Source organism: Colletotrichum spaethianum, assembly GCF_022836535.1.
Source record: "Colletotrichum spaethianum MAFF 239500 DNA, contig07, whole genome shotgun sequence".
Taxonomy (NCBI): domain Eukaryota; kingdom Fungi; phylum Ascomycota; class Sordariomycetes; order Glomerellales; family Glomerellaceae; genus Colletotrichum; species Colletotrichum spaethianum.
Genome location: NW_026054777.1, coordinates 686,391 through 710,896, shown reverse-complemented (window position 1 = coordinate 710,896; position 24,506 = coordinate 686,391). Strand labels below are relative to the sequence as shown.

Genomic DNA, 24,506 nt, shown 5'->3' with positions numbered 1-24,506 from the left:
CATTGCAGCCCGACGGATCTAGCGCTACAAGAAACTGTACACCTAGAGCGAGCTCATCCTTAAGCTTGAGAACTTATGGTTGTTGGTTTTGGGTAGGTTCACCCTGTATTAATTGCTCTGATACTTGCAACACTTTTGTGGTATCTATCAACAGAACCAAACAACAACAGTAGAGTATCCTGAAGATAAGTTGAACTGAAACAGGGTATCGTATATTGGTCTCGAAGACGGAAGGTTGTCTCGAGGATGATGTATGCTGCTCTATATATCCAACCTCTGGTTGCCTTCTTTGTCGGTCAAAGCACATGCAAGGTAAACGCTTCGTGAGAACTCCTATTTTCCGGCTACAGCCTCGCTTGCCTTCAAGGCACCGACAACAGCAAAACAAATTAGGGGCGAGATTATGTACGACATCTACGGCATGGTCAGTAGGAAATTCTTGTCTCACAGAGTGCAAGCCAGCACTCACGGTCAAGAACTTGGCAATCAACATCTTCTCAGACTCTTCAGAGCCCTCACAGTCGGCCAGCGCAGACAGCTTCATAGCCGGGGGTCCGGTAGGCATCAGCATCAGACAAAACCACAATAGCGCGTCCTTGGTCACCAAGTTCGTCCGGCTGGCCAAGGCGTAGATGATTCCAATCGAAATGATCGGCCAGAGGATGAATCTGACAAAGGCGACTACCAGAAACGGCACCGGCGGAACTCTGCTCTCCTTCGAGTCGTTTCCATTCTTGTATTGAAGAATCGCCTTGGAGAGTTTAACACCGACGACAATGACTTGCAACACAGCGAACAGTTCGCCGACGTTCTTGATGGCGGAGGTGAGCCATGCGTTGAGGTAGCCACCTTCCTCAGGTTCGTTGAAGAACAGGCGATGAAGCGCGGGGACGAGACCCACGAGAGCTCCAATAAGAGCTCCAATTACAGGAGCGTTGACAAAACTGTAGCAAAAGTCGAGGATCGAGCGGGTGGTGGGTGAGAGAGAAGACCAATACTTGCTGCCCTTTCCATAGGCAAAGTATCCGGCGCGGGTACCTTTGGCCGCAGCCGGCTTTGGGAGAAGCGACGTTTGCTCGTTCCTTTCGACGGCTTCCTGTTCTTGTGACTCGAGGTCATCCTCAACGTCGGTTTGGCTGTTCTCACCGTCGCCCTTTGATTTGTCAGGGGCTTCCTCCTCTTGGCCGTTGAGAAGTCTTGGCCCCAGAGCAAATGTCAAGGAGTTGCCAATCATGGCATTGACGAGAAAGTAGCTCTTGGCCTTGCTGACAACACCTGAGCTGTCGTCGATGGAGCTGAGAATTCCCGTGGCATCCAGAGACTGAACGAGCAAGAGAGGTAGACTAGTTGTGTTGTTGAAGGCGATGGCGGGGATGACCCAGTCCGGCATGCCGAACACCTTGGTAAGAACGAAGCCGATGCCAATGGAGACGGTCGTGTAGAATATGGCCCAGATGACGATGGGCACGTACCGCATTCCCTGGTATATGGGTCAGACAAGTCGGGTGTAAGTGCCGAAGTGGGCCGGCCATGAACTCACAGTCTCGAGGTCAAGTTGAGAGCCAACGTTTGTGATCAGGAGTGCAGGAAGAGCCATTCGCACGCAAAAGGTCGAAATCTTTTTGCTGCTGGCATCGTCAAGAAGCCCAAATTGGGCGGCAATGACTCCGGCTGATATGGTCAACAGGACGGACAAGGAAGCCTGGAAGGCCCCCAGGAAGGGGACGAGAATGCTCTCTTCTGTGCTGTCTGACATGATGAATGAGTCGGTAGGCAAACGGATGAAGGCCGTGAAAAAAAAGACGGGGGAGCAGCAGAACGGCGCTATTTAAAGGGAATTTGACGGGACACGCGACTCCTCGCAGCTAGAGGTGCGTTTGCGCAGGGACGGGGAGCTTGGCGTCTGCGCTTGGCACCAGGAACGTGGACGTCACTATGCACGGGCCACAGGCGCCCCCTTGATGGCGTTTCCCAGGATAAATGATTCGTCTTGGCTGTTTTCGGGGCGAGGCGATGATGGGTGTTTCTTTTTTGAGAATTCGTCGAGAGGGTGTTTCTCCAAGTGAATATTGCACCTGCCAAGCATCGACGATGGTCGTTTTTGGGGGCGAGGCAGGTGTGTGTGTGATCCAAGCTTCTTGCCGGCTTCGGTGACCTTGGCCAGGAAGCTCCTTTCACCGAGAGCTGTACCTGGCCGGGCTGTGACAGTTGGTTAGGAGCTGACATCCATCCGTCCACGGCAACTGGCGTCAACAAGTGACACCTGCGGGGGAGCTTTAGATAGCATGAGGTACGTAGGTAGGTAGGTAGGCAGCCCCCCACAAATAGCCGAGCAAAACCGAAATGCCATGAACGTCATCGCCTTTTCACCAATGGAGCTTTTGCTCCCTCCAATCCACGTCCTCGGTCCAATTCTCGCGCTTTGCCGAAACACAACGATCGGAATCTGCAGCTAGCTTCCCACATTCCGTCTGAAACCAGTTCTTGATCTCCAATTGTCCTACAGCCTCGACTTCCCATTGTTCTTAATCCAAACCTCAACCGACATAATGCTTCCTCGTCTCGCCCCCCTCCGCGTCGCAATCCGCATCCCGCGCACCATCGTCGCATCGTCGAGGTCGGCGGCGGCGGCCTTCTACTCGACGTCGACGGCGTCGGACTCCAACCAGCCGCTGATAACCGTTACCCAGCTGCCCGCGCCCGGGTCTGGCCACATTCGTATCCTCGAGCTCAACCGTCCAAAGGCCCGCAATGCCCTCTCCAAAGCCCTGCTCTCGCAGCTGCGCGCCGAGGTCGACGCCATCCACGCCCAGTACGACCCGGAGACCGGCGCCGAGGTGCCCCAGAAACAAATCTTTGGCGGTGCCGCCGGCAAGGACGTCAAGGGCCCGACCCGCGCCTTGATCCTTGCAAGCGCTGTCGAGACGAGCTTTTGCGCCGGCGCCGACTTGAAGGAGAGGCGAGGCTTCACGCAGGAGGAGTATGTGCTACCTACCTCCCTCAGTTGGGGCCAATTGGCCTCTGAAGACCGACTTTCACCTGCTAACACGCATCTCTCACAGGACCGACGAGTTCCTCCACAACCTGCGTTCCACCTTCACCTCCCTCCAGAACCTCCCCATCCCGACAATCTCCGCCATCTCCTCCATTGCTCTCGGCGGCGGCCTTGAGCTCGCCCTCTCCACACACTTCCGCGTGCTCTCCTCCAATGCCCAGATCGGTCTCCCCGAGACGCGCCTTGGCATCATCCCCGGCGCCGGTGGCACCCACCGTCTGCCCGCCCTCATTGGCCTTTCCCGCGCCCGCGACCTGATCCTCACTGGCCGTCGCGTCTCGGCTCCGGAAGCCTACTTCCTCGGCATCGCAGACCGCCTGGTCGACATCACACACGAGGAGGCCGAGAAGGCCGGCGAGGGCGACAAGGACAAGGGCGTGCTGCTCGCGGCGCGCAAGGCGGCGCTGAGCGAGAGTGTGCGCCTCGCGGGCGAGATCTGCGAGGGCGGCCCGATTGCCATCCGCGCCGCGCTGCAGGCTGTCGCGTGGGCGAGGGAGGAGGTCGAGAACAAGATGTACGAGCGGGTCGTTGCGACCGAGGACCGCAACGAGGCGCTCAAGGCGTTCCAGGAGAAGAGGAAGCCTGTCTTCAAGGGTCAGTAAGCGACTTATGACTGCGATTCTATCGAGACGCATGACAAAACGACTGTATTGGATACCACATCGTTTATGTTGGGTAAGAAAGGTACGATGGCGGCATTTTGCCGCAGAGAACCGCCGTGAGAGGACCGGCACATGTGTTTGAATAGTAGTGAGAAAGGGGGTGAGGTTCAATTCTACGGATATTGTGCAAGGTGCTTAAACACCAAAAACGGTGGCTATAACGGATCAGCTTGATATTGCGATGCTGCCTTTCGGACACACATTTGTTGAAACCCATCGCCTGGGTCTCTTCCATGCTCCGCGCCGGGTGGGATTGGCATGCCCGGACGGAAGGCTTATAGAGTTTGAATAACGAGAGACCTACGTCTGTAAACCTTGACTGGAACGACTGGGGCATTCCAACTTCACATGGGATCCATGGGCAACATTGATGGCGGATCCAGAACGGCGGCTTATTCAATCATGTCCCATCGATTCGTTACACTTTAATCGTGTCCTACGACGCAACTCTTAGAGGGTAACCGGGCAGCCAGTACAACGGACCCATCATCACCCCAGATACACTATTTGTTCTTGTTCAGCATATCCCCGACCTTCTCCGTCACTTTCCTGCCGGTCTCCTGCACGTCTCCGCTGCCGCCGTCGGAGGTCCCGAGTATCGGCTGCGTGGCCTTGTTCTCTGCCGACGAGGTCCCCTCGCTTCCGTGCTCGATCTTGCTCTCGTTGAAGGCGTTGACCTTATTGACCAGGTCCTTGTCGTTGGCGGAGCCGAAGGAGCCGTATGCGCCGTGTTGCTGCATGAGTTTGGTGTCAGCCTATGAATCCAAAACCATGCACCTTGGAGAAGGGAAGGGGGGGGGGGCAGCACTCACGTTCTCCATGGACGACTTGTGTTACTGGATTGGGGAACGTTTGAGACTCAAATTGTATATTTAGAAAACTTGGATTTTTAAGAGTCACGCTGCTAGTGCGAAAGTTTGTATTGAATACAGGATGAGATGTTGGTTTGGATGGGGAAACTAATAGCCGTTACCTATCTCAACGGGTTCGAGGGGTATTTAACGATCATGATCATGATGACGGCGTTTTCTCTCACATGCCGTGCCTCCTTCGTGTCCTTGGTTGGCAGGATCGCAGGGGCTTCATTGGCTCAGAGCAAGCAAGGGAGCTCAAGGGATGCGGGTCGCATGCAAGTCCGAGACAGACAGATCAGTCCCGAAAGGCGTCCGGCTCCGTACCCAGGTCCGAGTCGGGGTGGGGCTGGGCGGCCGACGGGTGACGGAGATCACTCGGCGGGTGTTCCGAGCAACCAGGAAGCGATCGAGATCAGGGGAGTTTAGAATCTAGGAAATTCCCGCCTCAGGAAATCCACCAATGGACTCGGTATGCTAGAGACCAGGCCCGATCTGAGCTCGCTCAACCTTGGTAGTAAGCCAGCCTTTCAGCCCCTTCTTTCTTCGTTACTAGAAAGCCCAGACCCCTCGAGTACCGAGGTAATGCAAATAGCCCAAAGCAATCGCCCAAGCCTTGGTGCGTGGATTGGTGTGATGTGCTGTCAAAGTAGCCATAACGTCATCCCCCTGAGAAACCGAACCGCAGGAATCAGAGCAGTGGCTCAAAGATACATCGAATGTACAACAATGCGGCTGCATTGGGCGTCGCCTCGATCGATGATGTAGGTGTGATACAATGTCTCGATGGTTGTCCCGGGACGTCATTTAGTGGAGTTTTGGCATGTGTGGTCTGCAGTCAGTGCCCTTGGGTGCAGTTCCAGACGGTGCTAGGGCGAGCTATGCCCCGCGAAATCAGGGTGCGCAGCAGCTGCCCGTGCCCATCTTTGCCTCACCTCCCTTGGGGGGAGCGCCACGATGACATCACCCCAAGCTCATATGCAGCTCCAGCTGAGCTACCTCACTTCACCGCGCGCAAGAGCTTTGACGAGGGGCAGCTGCATTCATTCCAACCGTTCTCGTTCCTCATATTTGAGCTGTCTGCACCTCAAATTCTCCCTTCTTCCTACCCTCTCATCACACAGAAAACAAAACAAACAAAAACTAAGCAAACGAATCAGACGCTTTCAACTGCGATCCAATCCAAGCAACCCTTACAAGAACAACTTCAACCCAATACACAAAACCACCTATATACCCATCACTCACAATGTCGTTCCTCATCGAGACCACCGGCCGTCGTCTGGCTACTCTCCCCCGCGTCGTCCCTAGAACTTTTGCCGCCGCACCTAGGTCCTTCACCACCACCGTTCCCGCTCAGAAGTCCGCCACCGAGACCGTCAAGGATGGCCTGAAGACTGTCGACCGCAAGGTCAGCGACAAGCTCGTCGACGGCATTGATGTCGGAGGTAAGCAGCATCGGCCCTCATCCCGCTAGCACCATCATGGGCCGCGGTTCACTAACACATCCCAGCCAACGTCGCCGAGAAGGTCAAGCAGGCCGTCCCCAACACCCAGGGCGAGGCCAAGGGCAAGGCCAACGAGCTCAAGGGCGAGGCCGCCGGCAAGGCAAACGAGCTGTCCGGCAAGGCCAAGGGCAAGGCGAGCGAGCTCGCCGGCAAGGCCCAGGGCACCGCCGAGCAGGTCAAGAAGAGCATGTAAAGCCGCTCTCCACGAAAGACTGGAAGATGAAGAATTGTACGACGAATAATTCATGACTGGACATCACGATGTCCCACTGTACACTACCATTACTACTACCTCATAGCATGGAAAGGGGTTCTCGGGTCTACAAATGGGGCGTTTTAGCAAGCTCAATCAAAACTGGGATTGATGATGATACTCTACCCGTCCGTTCATTTTTGTATCGTGACAGTGTTGAACAATTGCGCCGGTGTTCTGTGCTCGATGTGAGATGGAGTGCGAATCACATGGAAAGAGTCGAATAGAACGCAATGGTGATGTGAACATAATGAGGCCCTCGGTCTCTCCTGACCTTCTTTATTCGAGTCACATAGATGCGTTCCTTCCATGACAATGGTTTCTCTTCGCAGAAGCGCTGTTTTACACGGTATTTTTCATCATGCATGATCGTGGTTGATTGCATGGGTGAGAATATTACATGATGATCGATGGTGTTATGTAAACATTATTTAGTTCATGGGTCAGGGGTCGAAAGTCATGACAGAAGGGTGCACTTGAGCATCGTTCATCTTTTCACATCTACCCATACCGTCCGCTGTAACTAGAGTAAATACCTTCCTGTATATAGTGCTGTGTAAGCCATTGAACTTTATTGCAAATGCTGCTTGTGGAATCTCTCCGATTGAGATATGTATCTAGTTATCTAGAATAGTCAAACTCAGTAAGACTATTCAAGACGCCAATCTCGGTAGCTCGTCTTCTGTTGTTGTCTACTGTCAATTTAATTGCTATGATTTCTTAGCTTGTGAAAGCTCTTGCACGTCTGCACGAACAGTGTATCCTAAGTAGAAGCAAATAAGTTGATTAATCTATGTCATAAAGGCGATAGTCATGCACGTGTGGCTCTTAGTTGTCTAGAGCAACTGATGATGTCCTGCTAGTATGCTTATCAATACAGTATACCACAAGTCTCTCAACGTATGTGTTATTTTTGCAGTTCTGGTGTTCGAAACAACCCGTACTTTGCCATCCTCAACGAACAATGATTAGCACCGAGTTGAACAGCCTGGCTCTTGTGGATAAACCACCTTCCTTGCAGTAGAACATAGACCAAATCAAAGTCACCGAGATTCCAGTTGCTTTGAGGGCCGATCGTCTTCCTGAGGACACTGTAAAAACAGTTTGATACTGAGAAACTTTGACCAGCTCATTGTTTAGAAGTCCGTCCCCGCAAGAGAACACGAAACATCTCCTTATAAAGATCATAGTGCTGGTCTGACGCAGGGTCTAGGGTATGAACTTGCAACGTTGAAAGATCTTTGGCCGCGATCTCGAAAGGCAGAATCCATTGACTGGCATCATAACGACGTGCTCAGGGTTTATGCATAAGCTATACGGCTCTTATGTAGGGTATGTATCTAGTATCGCGATACCCCTCGCCTTCGTCGCCAGCCTTGCCAACACGACTACCGTATAGATCACTCATTCGCGTCTTTGCATCCATCACTCGATAATCGTGTGGAGATGAGTTGTAAACATTGGAGCAGTGCAGGGGGCCACTTCTTCAGTAACTCGAAATTTCCGAGGCAGTGGGAAGTCGAATTACCGAATGCTGATTACCGAATGCTGCTCTGGCCTGGCTGACGATATTGCGCTCATGGATTTTATATTGTACTGTATCTATACAGCAGCAACAGGGCCACCATACCAACGCATTGCGATTCTAGACTTCTGCCCCGCGATACATGGAAGATCTGCTACCGAATCCCGCTACCTACCGGGATTTGTTCCTCTTCTTAACCAAACTCAGTCCTATTCCCGGCGACTCATCCCGCTCAACCCGGGACAGGCATGGGGCACCCAACAGCCTCGCAAAAGTCCGCTTCGTACAAGTGTCTTATCGTTGGTTGGTGAGCGTCGCGTGTAACAGATATCACGGAATGTGCAAAAGATCTGCACTTACCCTGCTAGTTGATCACCTGGATTCTGTGATGTGGACCTCGGTTGCTGGGACACTAAGGAGGGCCCCGGTTTAGGCGCCAGCTTCGCGGGGCCTCGTTGCAAAGAGGGCGTTGAATTGAGCTGACGTGAGATGTATCATCCTTCAGAACGGGACAGGTGTTATCGTAACATGTTTCAAACTGTACAAACGAGTCCTTGGGTACCGTCCTCCTCAATATCTTCCTCTGAAGCGTTTCATAGAGAACCCCTTTCTACCAACACCACCTTGTTTATCAAGGACACCTTCACTTTGCTCAACAAGGCAGGGAAGATGGATCAACGTCTCATCACACACGTCCTAGACGATGCTAAGGCGCAAGAGCCTGATCGCGTCTGGGCTTCGTACGCCATCAGCAAGGACATTGCCAAAGATGGATTTCGAGACATCACCATCGCTCAGCTCGCAAAAGCGGTTGACCGCCTGGCATGGCACATTGACTCCGCCATCGGCAAGAGCACCATTTTCGAGACGATTGTCTACTTTGGCCTCCCTGACGTTAGGTACGCGATGATTCTCATGGCAGTTGCAAAGACGGGCCACAAGGTTCTCAACTGCTCGCACTTCAACAGCCTGGTCTTCAACCTGAGTCTCTGTGAGAAGATGGACTGCAGTACGCTTCTCCACACCGAGGGGGTCGATGCCATGATCGACCCTCTGTTGCAGGCAAGGCCCATGAGGGAGGTCTTGCTGCCGACTCTGGACAGTCTTTTCGACGATAACGCCGAACCTCCACAGCCGTACCCTTACAACAGGTCCTTTGCGGAAGGAATCGATGACCCAATCTCTGTGGGCCACACTTCTGGAACCACAGGTCTCCCGAAGCCCGTTGTGTGGACGCAGAGGTCGTTCGCCGTCATCAGCGTCTGGAAATCCATCCCCGATCTCGACGGCAGGCCATCCGTCGAAAAACTCTTTCGTGAATCTCATCGGTGCTACCAGACCATGCCAATCTATCACCCATTTGGCTTATTGTGCTCCATTGTCGAGCCGCTCCATCGCGGCAAGATCCTCGTGATGGGCCCCAACTCACTAGGGCCCATAATGCCGCCCACGCTCGAACAGATGTTCGAGCACGCCGACTTTGACAGCTTGGCTGGCGTCCCAATCTACCTGGAGATGATCGCAAAGTCCCCCAAAATGCTGGCAGCCGTCGGAGAAAAGCTCAAGTTCATATACTTCGCCGGCGGCGCCCTCAGCCCGTCCACCGGAAATGCATTATCTGCGCAAGTCAGGCTCCACAGCCTGTACGGGACGACGGAGGCTGGTTCCGCGTTTGGTCACGTTTCAGACCGCGAAGACTGGGAGTGGCTGTGTCTCAATGAAGAAGAGAGCGGGCTTAGATGGGAGCCGTACATGGTTCAGGAGGGCGACGACGTCTTTGAACTGTCGTTCGTCAGGACTCCCAAGTCGGAGACCTTCCAGCACGTGTTTTGGCACACCGACTGCGGCGACGCGTTCCAGACCAACGACCTCTTCATCAAACACCCAACCAAAAAGCATCACTGGAGGTTCTACTCGCGCAAAGACGACATGGTCGTTACCAAGTTTGGATGGAACGTCAACCCCGTAATCGTGGAGAGAACGATTGCGCAGCATCCGGCCGTCAAGCACGTTGTGGTCGGGGGCACGGGTAGACGGAACATCTGTGCCGTCGTTGATCTTGTCGACCGCGACGCCGCTCCGACTGATGAGGTACTTCAGAATATCTGGCCCTTGGTAGAAAAGTCCAACGCCATCATGGATAAGACCGGTCAGCTGGCAAAGGACAGGATGCTATTTAGTAACAAGGACAAGCCATTTCCCCTTGCTGGCAAAGGCAACGTCCAGAGGGTGGCCGTTCTCAAGCTGTACGAGAAGGAGATCGAAGACATGTATGTGCGTGTGGGAGATGACTAAGGTTTGAGAAACTTGACGAATCAAACAACCGTCCATGTCCGTAGGCGGGTGTTCATCAAATAATACATGGATAGACAATCACATCACTGCTCGCAAAGTCACACATAATTGATACGATGTACCGACGGAACCACCTCCCAGCCTTGACATCCCCCACCCCCTCCCATCTTCCTCCAGCGGCCATAGGCGACCAGAGTCAAGGATTCGGGGCAAATGACAGGATGACAAGAGTAGGCCGGGAGAGCAAATGGTCAATTCGCGTATGCCGAACCACCCATATGCCCCCACCCGTAAAAAGTCCCTGTCCTAAAGTAGGAACCGTCGGCTATGCCCTCGTCATGGAGTTGATCCCCCGACAACACTTCATCTTGCGATCTTGTGCCTTGTGGTGAGAAAAGTCCCAGAGGACCAGGGCTGTTTGATGTACCGCTCGTAATACAGAGCTGGATCAAGGATGAATCTCTCCTTGCGCTCCACCTGGACGTGCGGATTGCCTTGGCCTCGAGAGGCTAAGCAAATGATAGATATGTGTGTTCGAAATAGGAAAAAGGAGACCACGGGAAAAGAGGCATATGACGACATGGTTTACTTCGGCGCGTACCATGAGGAACGCAAAAAGTTTGGGTCGATTTTGCCGGGACGGCCCATGGGTATCGTACATTTTGGTCTCATCTAGGTCAAGTCTCGTCAGCAAACATTAGTGGAACGACCGGTCTTGGTCCTCCTCAAAGAAGACTTTCTTCCGTCCACTACCCCGGTCGTCTTCCATATCCTCCAAAGCCCTGTCAATCTCAAGGATATCCAGCATCTCCACCTCGACATCACGAGTTGTGACATCATCCTGCAAGTCTGCTGCTGCACTGAGCGTGTCGGCGAACCCAAAACCTGACTTGGGCCGTCCAATGGGAAGTGTGAAGTCGTGCGTGGGATCCTCAGCATCGAAGCTATCACGACCACTTGATTTTGCACGCAAGCTTCTCGTTTTGTTGACGCTGAGATTGAATGAGACATTTCGGGGTTGATCAGGTCGAGGGTGGACGATGATAGCGCTGGGCGGTTCTGCCTTGCCCTTATCGCCGAACAAGCGTCGTCGTGTCGAAACAACAGATCCGATCTTGGTGCCAGGCGTGTCCTCGGACTCATGAACGATCACCAAGCGGCTCTCTCCCATGATAAGCACCTCAATCTGCAGGCCTCCGTCGTTCTCCTTCAGCTTCGCAAAGTTGACCGCAGCGCCAACACCACAGCAACGCTCTCCGAGAAGACCTGTGGAAAGATCGTGCAGGCGGATCATTCTGGTCGGGGTAGTGCCGCTGAAGAGATTCACGCCACCACCCGAGCCGCGGCGCAGTTGAGCGTCCCAAAACCGAGACACTGCTGGAATGACGGAGACATTATCCAATCCGCCAATCCAAAGCACAACACTCTCGTCAGCAGAGCCAGACCCACTGCCGGGCAAGGGCGTCACTGTGATCCCGCCCCTGACCGACACGAGCCGTTCCAGGGAGCCAGCTGCGCTCAACGATGCCGCAGCATCACGACGGCTATGCGGCGTCAAGGGAACAAACTCGCCATTGCCGTTTGACCTCGGTACGCCAGCTGTTGTGCGCAACGGGCCTGTGCCTTCGACATGACCACTGGCACTAAAGGTCGTGAGCGCCGCACCCTTAATGCCCGAACTATTCTTCCCCAGGATTGAGGCGCCGAGAGGGCTGGCACCGTCCACATCCCAAATACCCCAGGTGCCATCTGCAAGCAAGGCAAGCACGGCTCTACCATGCGCAATCCAGGCCGCATCGAGAATCGGCTTCCGCGTCGAAGTAGGGCGAGTAAACGGCTGGAACATGGAGAGCAGCCACGATCCCTGGCTGGGGAACGGCCCGATGGCCTGGTCGTCGGGAGGCAACGAGGGCAGTGCGTAGTCGTAGATGCGTACAGCGTGCGGTGAGGCTACCGTGAGGAGCTGAGTAAGATGTGTCGGGTTGAAAGAAATGCTGGACAAGGGGCTGGGCAAGTACTCGGACTGGAAGGGGTTGATTCGGCCACTGGCCTCGCCTGGCTGAACATCCAGAGGGACATCCCAAAGACGAAGTGTTCCTGATGCCTCGCGAGTATGTGCGGCCACAACAAGGCGAGGTTTCTGTGTGCTCAAAGCACCGGTTTGTTCCCGTATCCGGTCGGAGCTGGTTGATGTCTTGGGTTTGATTAATGACATGGCAACACCTTCGCTGTGCTTGTATTGGCCGCCAAGGAGAACAACACGCTCCCCCCACTGGCCAGAACCGGCCTTGCCGGCCAGCAAATTCGACCTCAATTCAGGGCGGGCCTTGCTTTCTGGGCTCGGAGGCGTCAATGGGAGCGTCACGACGTATACCTCGTTGGTGGCGCAGGCCACCGTGAAGACGATTTTCTCCTTGAGGACATCGGCTCCTCCCCACGCAGCATCTTCGGCGGGGCAAGGGGTCATGGGCAGCACGGCCAGGTGAAGAACCGTAGTGCCGAGAGAAAGATCAAGGGTCTGGATGATTTCAGGGTATGGGCCATCCTCCTCGGAATCCTCGAACTCGGGTTTATCCGTAAATGGCGCCGAAGCCTTGCCTGCCTTGGCTGGTGGTTCGTCATCATCGGAGTCAATGATCATGACGGAATCGTCAGACGCGCCGTTTTGTTTCTCGTTCGCTGGTGTTGAAAGCTTCTTATTTGTCCGCTTGAAGCGCCTTCCGCCTCTCCAGACTATCGTCACACCATTGTCGTGAGCGTACAGGAGGATCGTAGCTCCCTGGGGAGACTGAACGGGGTACGTCTTGACATCGTGGATCCACCTCGAGAGGTTGTAGCTAGTCCATGTAAGCGAACTGCATCTAGCTTGAAATTGCTACCAATTCATACGTGTATTGTGTGTTTTGCGACGTGCGCCGGACTCGTGGGATAGGCTGAGAAGCCATGGCTGCACTTGTGATGTTGTTTCTCGCTGGACGCTTTCACTCCGGCTGAGTTGGTTTAGTCGGCGTGGGATGAAAAGCGCGTCCGCTAGTGACACAAAAAACCCGTTTCCGAGAGCCGCTGTTCTGCCCTATAGGTCACTTGAATGGGGTTTGCACTTGGCGTGGGCGAAAGAAGTGCGCAAGTCGTCAATTGCTCCGTAAGGTGATGAAGCTGTCAAACAAAAACGCGATGGCGTCGCGAAAAGCATCGAAAAGCTGTGGCTGAGCTCTCCACAAAACGATTCTGCCGTTGTGGCTGGGCAAGGCGGTCAACGGAGCTGCCAGCAACTGATTCTGTGAAAGAGATCAAGGAGCTTGGGTCACCGGGTACCACCTGCGACCAACTGGCTACCTAATCAACGACCTCTGGGAAAGAAGTTCCCAATGACGAGAGGAAGCTATATGCATCACCCGTAACTTCCTTCCATAAGACAGACAAGACACGGAAGGGAGGTCAGGTTAAATTTGTTTCATACTTGGCATTCTCCTGTACTCTGTTCCATAACTCTTCAGGCATCCTTTCCATCACTTGTCTGTTCTTGGCTCATCAATTGATTTGACTGAGATCTGCCAAATCATTTGGGCTGACACTGGCCCCCCACTTCTCGTCCGTTCGGGCTCGATTCGCTTCGTGAGACGCAGGTCATCGCACATCCGACTGTATTGTCCTTCGGTCTTTTACATCATCGTAAGTGTCCCTGGGCACATTGCGTCTTGTCTTCATTACCATATTTACGCACGGCTAGTGTCTTGTCTGTATCCACGAGTCTCAATCTCATTCTCAACCTGGTCTGCTAGGTCCTCCCGGACGCGTCCGTCGGCAGAATGTTCACTCCTACCGTCGCCAACTCTATCTCCTACTTCTATGCAGTGGGAAACACTCCTGCCATCAACTTGGCCAAAAACTTGCCTCACGGTCTTGATGCTAGTATTTTGCTTCTCGGCTGTGGTGATGTGAGGAACATCCTTCACACCACGTATAATGAGGACGGGCTACGTAAGTCATGAGCTGTCTCCCCTACGCTTGCACACTAACACACCAAAAGCCACTCGTAAGCTAGACATCACCATCAACGACCTCGACGAGGCTATTTTGGGTATGGTCGCTGTCCTCGCTTCACAATCGACCTTTACTGATCCACTGAAGCGCGAAATATCTTCTTGTTCTCCCTCCTCCTGGACAACAGTGCCTCCGGCAACACACCCTGGAACCTGTACTACAACCTCCACCTCGAGGAAGCAGACTTGAGCGTCCTAGCGTCCCAGGTTAAGAAGCTCATCTCCGCATCAGAGTCACTGAAGTCATGGAAAGCAAGCTCTTACGGCAAGGTCCTGCCGTTCTGCGACCAGGCAACCCTGGATGATGTTCGCGCAATATGGGTCACCTACGACGCTGCCGCCAAATCCGATGATGCGTCCGCGGACTCGGCCGCTTTGGTATCCAATTTGAAGCACTCACTGGAGATGAAGAAGATTGCTTTTGGCGACGGCGTTGCCTTCACAGGTCTGCGATCAGCCGCCCCTGTTGCGTTGCCATTTTCGGACGAAGTCGTCGAAGCATCGCAGGAGTTCTGGAAATCTGCCGTCGCAGGACCCAGCGGCGTCGCCAGCTATCCGAACCCCCTGTTTTATTCCTCCTTGTCGAAGCATCGTCTCTTGCACTACGCGACTGATCCTATCCTGGGCTTCCATCTCGCCGCTGCATTCATCCCCTTAACAGAGAAGTCTCCTCTCAAGCCTGACCAGAAGGACGAGAAGTTTAAGGCATTCTCCGCCGCGAAGACTCAGTTCCGAGAGTGGGCCACTACTTGCGGGACAATACTTCGGGCAAAGAGGATCGTGATTCGTTCTGTTGCCAGCGAAGCCCTGGCCCTGTGCCATACCCTCCAACACTGTGCTGTGACCAAGGAGACATCGGCCGGATGGTACCGTCGGCAATTTGATGCCCGGGTCCTTGCTCTTGATCCCGATGCTTACGGATCAAAGTCGACAGCCCCGGTGGCCTTCGATACCATTGACACTTCCAACCTCGCAGACCACTTCGGTACTCTAAACATTCTCGTATCGACACTGCCTTTGCTCACTGCGCAACCGTGGTCAGCTCTGTTTACCGAGACCCTCCTCAAGACCCAAGATACTACCAAAGAAGCATTCGACAAGCTCCTCTACGGTCACAGTCATACAATCTCACTACTCCTGGGGGCGAGTCCTGTGGAATACTGGACTAACGCCACTTCTGTATCGAGCGTCGACGAGATTCTGATCGGCTTGACTACCAAGAAGATCCAGTCAAGCAAGGATACCCCGTCTCAAGTGCACAACCGTATCACATGGAAGCAGAGCAAACACTTCTCTGGAGCGACCTCGGGGAGTCCTCTCAAGATCGAACCTGAAGCCCTGGCGAACATCTTCTTCAGCCTGTACCTTGAGATGTTCGCTCATGAGAACCCTATGAAGTTGTTGTCCATTTCTAAAGCCTCCGTCACCCAGTTGATTCGAAACATGGCCTATTCTCACTTCCATCGCGGCACGCTCGTCTCTATTCTGCGATATCTCAAGCTCAGATTGGCCGTCAACGACTTCGACTTCGCCTGCAGGCTGTTGATTGAGAAGATTTGCGCGGAAAGAAGTCTCATGTTCACGGGCAACCTCAGGCAGGATTTGTCCCTGCAAATGCATATCCAAGATGTCTTTTCGGAACCCTGGCTTCGCCAAGAAATCAAGCCCAACCGCAAGCTCGGTGGTTTCGACTCGTGGGAGCACGTCCCAGAAGTTGTGGCTGTTAGTCTTGTGGTGCCGAGGGAGAGGTTCGCTCAGGTTTTTGCAGGGTCGGATCAGGCGAAGATAAGCTCTCCGACCATTAGAGGATCCTTGGTCTCTGGCGAGAATGCGGATCACAAGTGGCATAATTTCTATGACGAGGTTCAACTCGTTTTTGGTAACATCGCCTCCCATGGTAAGAGAGAGAGCAATGATTTCTCCGTCACCGTCGAAGCGGATCCTGCAGGTTGGCTTGGAAACTCTCCACTCATCGCGTCCTTTTACGTCCCTGCTGCCGCGCTCCAGGTGGAACGCAAGACAGCCTATGTTCGCTTGGAGGTCCTCAGTTCCGCTCAAAGCATTGCCGTTTTCAGCAAGGTTCTGGGTGATGAGCTGCAAATCTTCCAAACGAAGCTGGGCGATGAGGATAATGTATTCATCACCAGGTACATGCCCGGACAAACCAGGTATCCCGCTGCTTCAGGTGCGGCGGCTGCTGTCGCCGAGTCTACTGTCGAGGCCAACAGCGAAACTGTGTCTCTCTTCACCGCCGACGCGTCCAAGAATCAGAACATAGTTGAGACTATCACGGGCCATCTTGATTTCTTCTCGGAAAGGGGCAAAAAACTGCTCGCCGACAAGGTCCCAGTCGTCATTGAGCAAGCCTCGCCCTTCACCGTCAACATTGTGTTTGGCGACAACGAGCACATCTATCCTCTTACATTCCCAGTTCCAGTTGACGCCAAAAAAGCCAAAACCCGCATCGCTCGCAAATCAGCCTACTTTGAGGTCATTGCCCCCTTCGCTCTACCCCGACCGAACCAGAGAGCAAGACAGCCCTCGACGATTTCGTCTACCCAACTTACCTCGCTCGAAGCTTGTCCAGTACCCCGGCAGACCTCAATACCCCACACTTTAACCTCGATCGTCTCCCCATTATCGACCTCACAAGTAAAGAAGACAACCGCTGGATCACGACACTCCTCTCCTTTGAATTCTCTCTCCGAGAAAGGGCGCTGCGCGAGGAGGTCAACGCAGGTAGACAAGAACTTTCACCCTCGCCCCGTCTCAACTTCAAGGAGTCTATCTTCACCATGACGATGCTTTCCTCGGGCCAACAAGGCGGCCAGACCGGTCTATTCTGCCTGAACCACCCCGATCGTGGCGGCGTCCACATGCTGATATTCATCTCCGCCATCAGGCTTGATGCCGCTGCAGCTTCCATCGTCCTTGACGCCGCGGTCCTGCCTTTGACAATTCCACTCATCAAGAAGTGCGAGCCGTTCTTGTTGCTTCTCAGGACGCTGGAGATGTGCTCCATTACAATCAATGACGACGAGTTGGTCTTCTGGAAAAAGACTCTCCCTGCCCTCGCAGAGCGCAGCCGGACATGGAACCACAAGTCGTCCTGCGAGTACCGTAAGACCGGCTCCGTCCCCCTATCTCTGGAGCCCAACGAGCCAGTCCTCTGTTCATGTGGCAACGGCCATTTTCCGGACAACTTCATCGGTCTCCCGGAGTGGGAAACGGCCGCCAAGTACGCCACCCGCGTCGCCATCAGTCCGACTTTTGCCGTACCACTCGTCGAGGACATTGTCGATACGAATCTATACAAGGAAGTTGGCACCGGCGCCCCCTCGCAGCAGGAGAGATGCACGAACTGCGGCAAGACGGGTACGGATGGCGTTGGGCTGAAGAAGTGCATGCGCTGCCTGAAAGTGAAGTACTGCAGCGCTGAGTGCCAGAAGAAGGACTGGCGCAAGCACCGCGGGGAATGCGAGGAGAGTGAAGAGTACCACAAGTAAGCTCAGCCTCGGTTCGGGCATAAATGCAAAACTCCATCGCCGTTTGTGCCTTTTCCTTCTGTTCTCACCCCTAATGAGTTGATCCATGCTACTGAGTCATATGCCATGCTCTACTCCGCCGCACTTGCGTGATGTAATACACCATCTGGTTTTCCAGACCGAGAATGCCCCGTTGCGCGATGCATTGTAGGCAGCATGTGCAGGAAGGCTTACCTCCAAATCGCCCCTCCAGCTTGTGCCCACTGATGGAATCCGAGCTGCGTACACCACCCACTGCGTAGATGTGCATTTTATCAGCGAAACTGGACAAGGCGGGACGGTATGACAGGTAGATTTCGCGTGATTCGGGTGGCCTGCAAAGAGAAGGACTGACGACAGTGTGTGTCGGCTGGCTCATTCTGCCCCTCTGACTTACCTCACTTCACGTCAACCAATCAATGACGGGGCAAGGATCTCATCAATGGTTCGCGCGCACGCCGCAGTCCACACTAAACCGTGAGATGCGTGGCTTGAAATCCCAGCACAGCCAGCACGAGGCAACCACCCGGCAGCGCATGATAACGGTCGAAGTGACGCTAATAAGTACCATGCTTCGCTCTTCATCTCAGCGGTTGCTCCCCGCGTCGTAGAGCACCACCAAGCTTGCAAGCGAAGATCGTTGACTACGCACTCGCCTCTGGTAACGAAATAATATGTGGCTGATCAACACCAGAACCTTGACTTTGGAGGAGATCCACAATCCTTCCGCCGTCAAGTACGCCATTCTCTCACATACCTGGGAGCAAGAAGAGGTCTCCTTCCAGGACATGGCCTATCTTCCAAAAGCCAAGGGAAAGATGGGCTTTGCCAAGATCGCCAACGCCTGCAAGATGGCCCTTGAGGAGGAGGGCCTTGAATACGCCTGGGTCGACACCTGCTGCATCGACAAAACCAGCAGCGCAGAACTCAGCGAGGCCATCAATTCCATGTACGAGTGGTACAAGCAAGCCGACATCTGTTTCGTCTTTCTATCAGACCTTTCTCCTCATACAAAACCGCAGCAGTCGGCCACATGGCACTTTCGCAAGGCGCTTGAGGATGCCGCTGTTCTGAGGTCCTGCAAGTGGTTCAGCCGCGGCTGGACCCTGCAGGAGCTTATTGCACCAACATATGTCAAATTCTACGACTCCAGCTGGCAGTACCGTTTCACCAAAGACGGCGAGGCATCAACTTTGTCTACCATTACCAGGATCGACTACGATGTCTTGACGTTCAAAAGGGAACTTGCTTCTGTTCCTGTTGCGGTCAAGATGTCCTGGGCATCTCGTCGCGAGACGACGCGAATCGAAGACCGTGCCTATTCTTTGCTTGGGCTGTTCGACATCAACATGCCAATGCTCTACGGAGAAGGGCAGAAGGCTTTCCAGCGACTTCAGGAAGAGATCGTCAAGGAGACGGACGACCTGTCTCTGTTTGCATGGTTGGCGGCGAGCGGCAGGAAACAGCTTTACCGGGGTGCGTTCGCCGTGTCTCCATCAGATTTCGCGCACTGCGCAAACTTAAAGCCCAAAAGCAAAATGGACATCGACTTGACGCCATTCTCCATCACGAACAGAGGCATCAGTATTCAGGTTACCGTCTTTGTGAGCATATCCGAGGCCGAATTTTACATAGACCTTGGGTGTCGGACAGATGGCATTTGCTGGAGTTGCGGAACCGAGCACATTATATGCATTGGCTTGCAACATACAGCCAATGGCTGGGTGCGCAAGTCACCTACGAAGTGCTGGTTGATTGGTCAACCGTCGAGTTACGCACGGCGACTAGAGATTTGTATTCGAAAGCAGGTTAGTTGGGAACGAAGCAGAGACATCAGCAAGTTCCCTATACATTCATTTCAAGTACGCTTCGACTTGGTGGCCGATGATACACCATTCATGGTATCACCCCAACATTATTGGAACCCGATCAGTCGCTCTTTCGCCGGCGAGGCTCTCCAAGAAGATTTCGTGGCAACGTTCGTTTTCCCGGTCACTCAGCCAGCAAATCATCGTCTTACACTCTGGCTCATGAAATACCTGAACGGTAGAGAGGTTGTGGTTCTCGGCATGCTACCGCACCCAGACTGGGAGATACTCGAGGGCCATGTTCCGGGAGATGAAGATTATTTCCACAGGCGTGAAGATATACTTGAAAGGTACAGACATGGGGCATTCGAGGCGGGGGCAGGTGCCGATTCTCAATGGCGAGTCCGGGTCATGAATAGGTTCGGGAATCAGGAGGTAATATATCAAGCAAGTACGGGACCAAATATGTTGGTCACGATCAGACGGGTTCATTGACGGCGGCAATGGTCTGTTTGGGTTGTGTTGGATATGCTGTCCAGTCGACATGCTTCACACTCATTCGCGAGATTGAATCTCCGAGCCCGGCATTGTAATGGAGCAAAGCGGAAGTGATCGAGGTTAAGCATGTTAATATCACCAACAAGAAAGAGATATCAAGATGAAACCAAAATAAAAAAAGACAAAGACAAAAGCCATGGTAAATCTCAGTTACTCACTAAAAGTACATCAGTTTGAGCCAAGGACACAAAAACAAAGACTTCAAAACTTCATTTAGGAAGACGGCAAAACCTTGGGCTGTTCTTATCGTCCAAGCTACGGATCGGCTTAGTTCTCGGCAATAATGGCAGGCAAATCGTCTGGTACAGAATAAAGAAGCTCTAGCACCCAGCTTGTCTTGCGTTTTCCAGCGAGTCTCTAGTTGGGGATTTCGTGGGTGGCGTAGGAGTTGCTGGTCACTTGCCCGTAACGTGGAGTTCCAACTGCGGCTGAAAATATAAAAGTTGAAGGCATTCTGACCGAATGAAAGCCCCACGTATGGTCAACATCTAAGGCTGCTGAAGGTCTACGAGCTTGTACTTCAAGTGCTAATCACCATAGTGAAAGTGGTGTCCCTCTACCACAAGCTGGCCACCTGAGCTTTATAGGAACGATCAATGCTTCGTATATTTATTGTCGCAAGCCAAGTCAGCAATCAATCGGTGCCAGATTAGTTTACCAAAAACTTCAATTGTCTACTGCTTGGATCTGTATTGTGTGGTTGCATTTTCTTATTCATCTGGAGTTTCTTCATATTGAAGGGTTGCTGTATTCCTTTTCCTCGATTTCCCATTCCCAACTCTCGCAAAAACACAAAGTAGAGATAACCGAGCAATCGATTCTAAGCAGACTACGATTCAAGAAGAGCCATCAAACGCAAACGCAACAGGGCAGAAACAGTCGGTTGCTGGTACTATTGCTAAATGTTGTAGCAATATCTCGTTACAGAATTTATGCAAATTAGTTCACCGTTCCAAACCTTTTCACGCAGCGAGTATGTCATGTCACCAAGGGCTTCGGTTATAATTTCTTAGACGGAATTTTGATTGCATTCCGTACACCTCACATCCCACAAACTAAAACCCGTGCACTTCGTTTGATAATATATATGCTATGTGTCTTTTGAGTCGGTTGTGCTCAAGAACTGTACCTCACGAGCATCGAACACCAATCGCCCAGACCAGGACTATAACCATATCAGGACGTGATTTGCTCATCAACCCGGGAACTTCTGAATCAAGGATGGCCCATCATTGTAACAAAGCTTAACTGCCTTGTCCCCCAGACCAACGAGGCATCTCGAACGCAAAAAGCTCGCTAGGCATTCCCGGGTTGGTCACGATTTAGGCACGCGTGATAATCGTCGATCGATCGTGACCGAGTACCGCCCGACATTTTCTTCTTTGTTCTCATTCCAGAAAAAAATCCCTCAAGCGCGTCCTAGCCTAGCTGAACAACCGATCCCGATAACCAACACCCGATTTCTGTCTCTCCGGACAGCCGTCACGTCAAGCCGCAAGCGGCATCTTCCATGTGCTTCGAACGGCCAGCACCCACATCCAACCGGGCCGTTGGGGAATAAGGCTCAGCCAAGAGGGCAAACTAAAAAAAAAATAGTCATTAAACATCTAGTGCCGTCTGGCAAACCCTCGCAGCTGAAAACCCGCACCAATGGCGCTTGGCGCACACCGGGTCTAACGGAACTTCTGGGCACTATCTCCCACCCCGGCTCAGGCACCTCAGGAGGGGGCCCGGCTGTCCCAGGAACGCGCGGCCACGGACCCTCCACTGCCCTCATTCGGGAGTCGAGATCCCCTTGTGGCCGCTTTCAGAAATACCAAGCACCACATACGGGGTTGCAATTACATTTCACGAGGGCGGGGTGTTCAGGGAGATGTCCAAGTCCAGCGCAAGATTTGTGATGGTGATCCGATGCTGCATATGAACAACTGTGGCACAAAGCCCTTACACATGGCACATTTGGACAGCCGGAGCGTCAGGCGGCCATACCTTGCATGTGGCGAAGAAGGAAGATTAGAGATGATCAGGAGCATTCGAGGCCCCCAAGTGGATGACGCAAAAGGCATGCGTGCCTGAGATGTTGGTGGGAGAGACGGTCTAGACTCTTTCGGCCTTTGGGGGGAGCGGCGTTGAGCCGCCTGCGAGCAGGAAACGCGTCCCCCGATTCATTGTGGGGGATGTAAACAGCCGGTCTGGTGGGTTCGCCCTGCATCTGACTGACGCAGAATAATGTTGTCCGGGCCGGTGGAGTGATCCGAGAGGGGATCATACGCAGAAACAAATGCACATTGGATGACTTCTGTAACGGCCGGAAGGAGACCATTGAGGAAACCAAATGCAGGTGTTCGTCAAGACTTCTCCTCAGCTGGCATTGTTAACGAGAGTTGCGCCGCGCAGTTCGGCACATGCAAAGGGGTGGCTGCCAACGACGCATCTAGAACAGCAGCCCTCTCTCCACAGCCCAGTAGCGAGATGCCTGATCCTGCGGCCCTTTCCTCGGGACAGCAGTCCTTGTGCACGCCAGGCACAGGCGGGCCCTTCCGGCTCGTGGACTTTGCTGCGGCCTGCAGGGGGGAAGCCGTGGGGGCTTGGTCCAGCTTGGTCTGTCAGGGACCTGTTCCTGAACGTCCCCATGTGGTTCAATGTCGTTGAACCGTCGTCCAAGGTCTCAGGGCTGTGGCATTGGATCTTAATCTGTCGCGCTGTCTTCTTCGGTCTGTTGATGGGATTTGGGCACAATCAAACGTCAGCATGGAGAATTCGGCAGCGAAGCCTACCGGTTGTGTCCAAAGCCGGCTTCCGTTTCCCAGCATTTTTCAAGTCCGGCGTGCTTCATCTCTCTATTTTTGTCCAGCAAGCGTCATGAATCTTGTTGGTGTAGCTTCTGCCCGTGATATTGAGGAATTCACCAAGTCAAGAGAGAGGGCCATGTCTTGCATGTCCAGGCCCGTCGTGTGGTGGCGCACATTCCTGGAAGGCGTGTGTGGTTCGAGACGCTTCCCACAACCAGTGTTTACGCTAGAACATGTAAACAGACTGGCAGCCTTGCGTAATCAAACCTCTGAGACTGGTCTCAAGTTTGTTGACGGCATTGCCTCGAAGCGAAAGTGATGTCTGAGAGAGATGGAGTTCAGTCGCCCCTTCATGTTCACAGTGCCGTCAGGAGCATGTGCTGATGTAAGACTGTTGGAAGCAGATGGATGGGTAATCTCGTGCCGCCATTTTCGGGACGGCGGGCTCGGGCCTTGAGCGAGGATGGGCTAATCACAGTTAGGGCGAGGGAACCGGCGGGATCTGCAGGCAGGGCCAGTAGAGATGAGGAGATGCCCGTTTTCATTTCGACGGAGGGAAAGCTATGTCGAAACTATCAAAGCCAGCAATGTCGCGGAGAGCTTGAACGTGGCGGCCTCGGTCTCGTCGAGTAGGCGACATTAACAAAAAAACCAAAATAAAAGGTGCAAAAAACGGGTCGCCGGCCCCTGACCATCTCGGCGGCTCCCAAGAACCGCGGTCGGGGCTCCATTCGACGCTCACCCGAAGGATGAGAGCGGCTTGACATGTCCCCCAAAACGAAACCAGCCGAGTTTATGGCGGTTTGAACTACCAGAAGATGGGACGACTGGTGCCAGCAGGATTGACCGATGAGGCCTTGCCTGGTGAGTCTTGGGCCAATATGTGTGTTGGAGACCTCTGGGCAGCTGGGCAGCTGAAAGGGAAAGTTGGCGTCTGCGTCTACAGACCATGACTCGGCCTTCTCCAGAGCATCCACATATGAGATGACATAAAACTGTGGGCTTGTGCTGCCCGATTAGGGGGATTGACCCTGCAGCGACGCGTCTTGGAAGATGGGGTTGAATTCTTGAAATAAACACAACAGGTGCAGAAGGGGTGAGAGTCCCGCATGGAGTCGCAGTCAAGAATGGAGTCCTCGGGCGGCGGTGTTTGCTTCCTTGCTCGGAGACCGCAAGCAAGGAGTAACCGGGAGCCGGGAACCGACTCGAGATAGGAAGCTTGGGGAGCCGATCAACGGAGTTTTCAGAGTATTTCGGGGCTCTAGTCGCGTCGAGGTCGGACTCTATTCGCCAAGAAGAGTTTTATGCCGGCAGCGCACATAATCAATGATTTGTTCGTATTAATCAACGCTGATGGGACTCGTTGGAACGTTGAAAAGCTTCTTCTTCACGGCAATTCCGGATGCCGGAGGCATCGTTTCTAGGGGGAGGATGCCACTTGGTAATGGATGCGAGAGTCCGTCGTGCCGGAATCCTGTAGAGAATTGCTTTTTCAGACCCTAGAGGTTTGAGATGGAGGAGATTGGTGATGGTGAAGATTGTAGAGAACAGACGCAGAGCGACTTCACAGCCAGGGAGGACGTTGCTTCTTCAAGGGCCTCCGACCTTGCGAAGGAAGCGTATTAGCTGCAA

At 53.4% G+C, this 24,506-nt stretch overlaps 8 protein-coding genes across 8 annotated transcripts; 5 read left to right on the top strand and 3 right to left on the bottom strand.

Annotated features, from left to right (window-relative positions):
- Nucleotides 1-333: 333 nt before the first annotated feature.
- ColSpa_03625 (putative transporter) lies at nucleotides 334-1,756 on the bottom strand (the record flags this gene model as incomplete). The annotated part of the gene is made up of 3 exons (XM_049269837.1): nucleotides 334-414; nucleotides 470-1,480; nucleotides 1,541-1,756. 3 exons carry the CDS (start codon nucleotides 1,754-1,756, stop codon nucleotides 334-336), a joined length of 1,308 nt encoding a protein of 435 aa, XP_049125794.1.
- A 793-nt stretch (nucleotides 1,757-2,549) lies between these two features.
- On the top strand, nucleotides 2,550-3,657 carry ColSpa_03624 (methylglutaconyl-CoA hydratase, mitochondrial; the record flags this gene model as incomplete). Its single annotated transcript, XM_049269836.1, has 2 exons — nucleotides 2,550-2,980; nucleotides 3,063-3,657. The coding sequence occupies 2 exons, from the start codon at nucleotides 2,550-2,552 to the stop codon at nucleotides 3,655-3,657; spliced, it is 1,026 nt and encodes a 341-aa protein (XP_049125793.1).
- Nucleotides 3,658-4,220: 563 nt separating this feature from the next.
- ColSpa_03623 (uncharacterized protein) lies at nucleotides 4,221-4,538 on the bottom strand (the record flags this gene model as incomplete). The annotated part of the gene is made up of 2 exons (XM_049269835.1): nucleotides 4,221-4,451; nucleotides 4,530-4,538. 2 exons carry the CDS (start codon nucleotides 4,536-4,538, stop codon nucleotides 4,221-4,223), a joined length of 240 nt encoding a protein of 79 aa, XP_049125792.1.
- Nucleotides 4,539-5,817: 1,279 nt separating this feature from the next.
- ColSpa_03622 (uncharacterized protein) lies at nucleotides 5,818-6,269 on the top strand (the record flags this gene model as incomplete). Its single annotated transcript, XM_049269834.1, has 2 exons — nucleotides 5,818-6,016; nucleotides 6,082-6,269. 2 exons carry the CDS (start codon nucleotides 5,818-5,820, stop codon nucleotides 6,267-6,269), a joined length of 387 nt encoding a protein of 128 aa, XP_049125791.1.
- Nucleotides 6,270-8,523: 2,254 nt separating this feature from the next.
- Nucleotides 8,524-10,149, top strand: ColSpa_03621 (non-canonical non-ribosomal peptide synthetase FUB8; the record flags this gene model as incomplete). The annotated part of the gene is made up of 1 exon (XM_049269833.1): nucleotides 8,524-10,149. One exon carries the CDS (start codon nucleotides 8,524-8,526, stop codon nucleotides 10,147-10,149), a length of 1,626 nt encoding a protein of 541 aa, XP_049125790.1.
- A 697-nt stretch (nucleotides 10,150-10,846) lies between these two features.
- On the bottom strand, nucleotides 10,847-13,094 carry ColSpa_03620 (nucleoporin NUP37; the record flags this gene model as incomplete). Its single annotated transcript, XM_049269832.1, has 2 exons — nucleotides 10,847-13,004; nucleotides 13,039-13,094. 2 exons carry the CDS (start codon nucleotides 13,092-13,094, stop codon nucleotides 10,847-10,849), a joined length of 2,214 nt encoding a protein of 737 aa, XP_049125789.1.
- Nucleotides 13,095-13,958: 864 nt separating this feature from the next.
- ColSpa_03619 (uncharacterized protein) lies at nucleotides 13,959-17,698 on the top strand (the record flags this gene model as incomplete). The annotated part of the gene is made up of 3 exons (XM_049269831.1): nucleotides 13,959-14,130; nucleotides 14,281-16,682; nucleotides 16,727-17,698. 3 exons carry the CDS (start codon nucleotides 13,959-13,961, stop codon nucleotides 17,696-17,698), a joined length of 3,546 nt encoding a protein of 1,181 aa, XP_049125788.1.
- Nucleotides 17,699-18,390: 692 nt separating this feature from the next.
- ColSpa_03618 (vegetative incompatibility protein HET-E-1) lies at nucleotides 18,391-19,270 on the top strand (the record flags this gene model as incomplete). Its single annotated transcript, XM_049269830.1, has 2 exons — nucleotides 18,391-19,192; nucleotides 19,251-19,270. The coding sequence occupies 2 exons, from the start codon at nucleotides 18,391-18,393 to the stop codon at nucleotides 19,268-19,270; spliced, it is 822 nt and encodes a 273-aa protein (XP_049125787.1).
- Nucleotides 19,271-24,506: the final 5,236 nt, after the last annotated feature.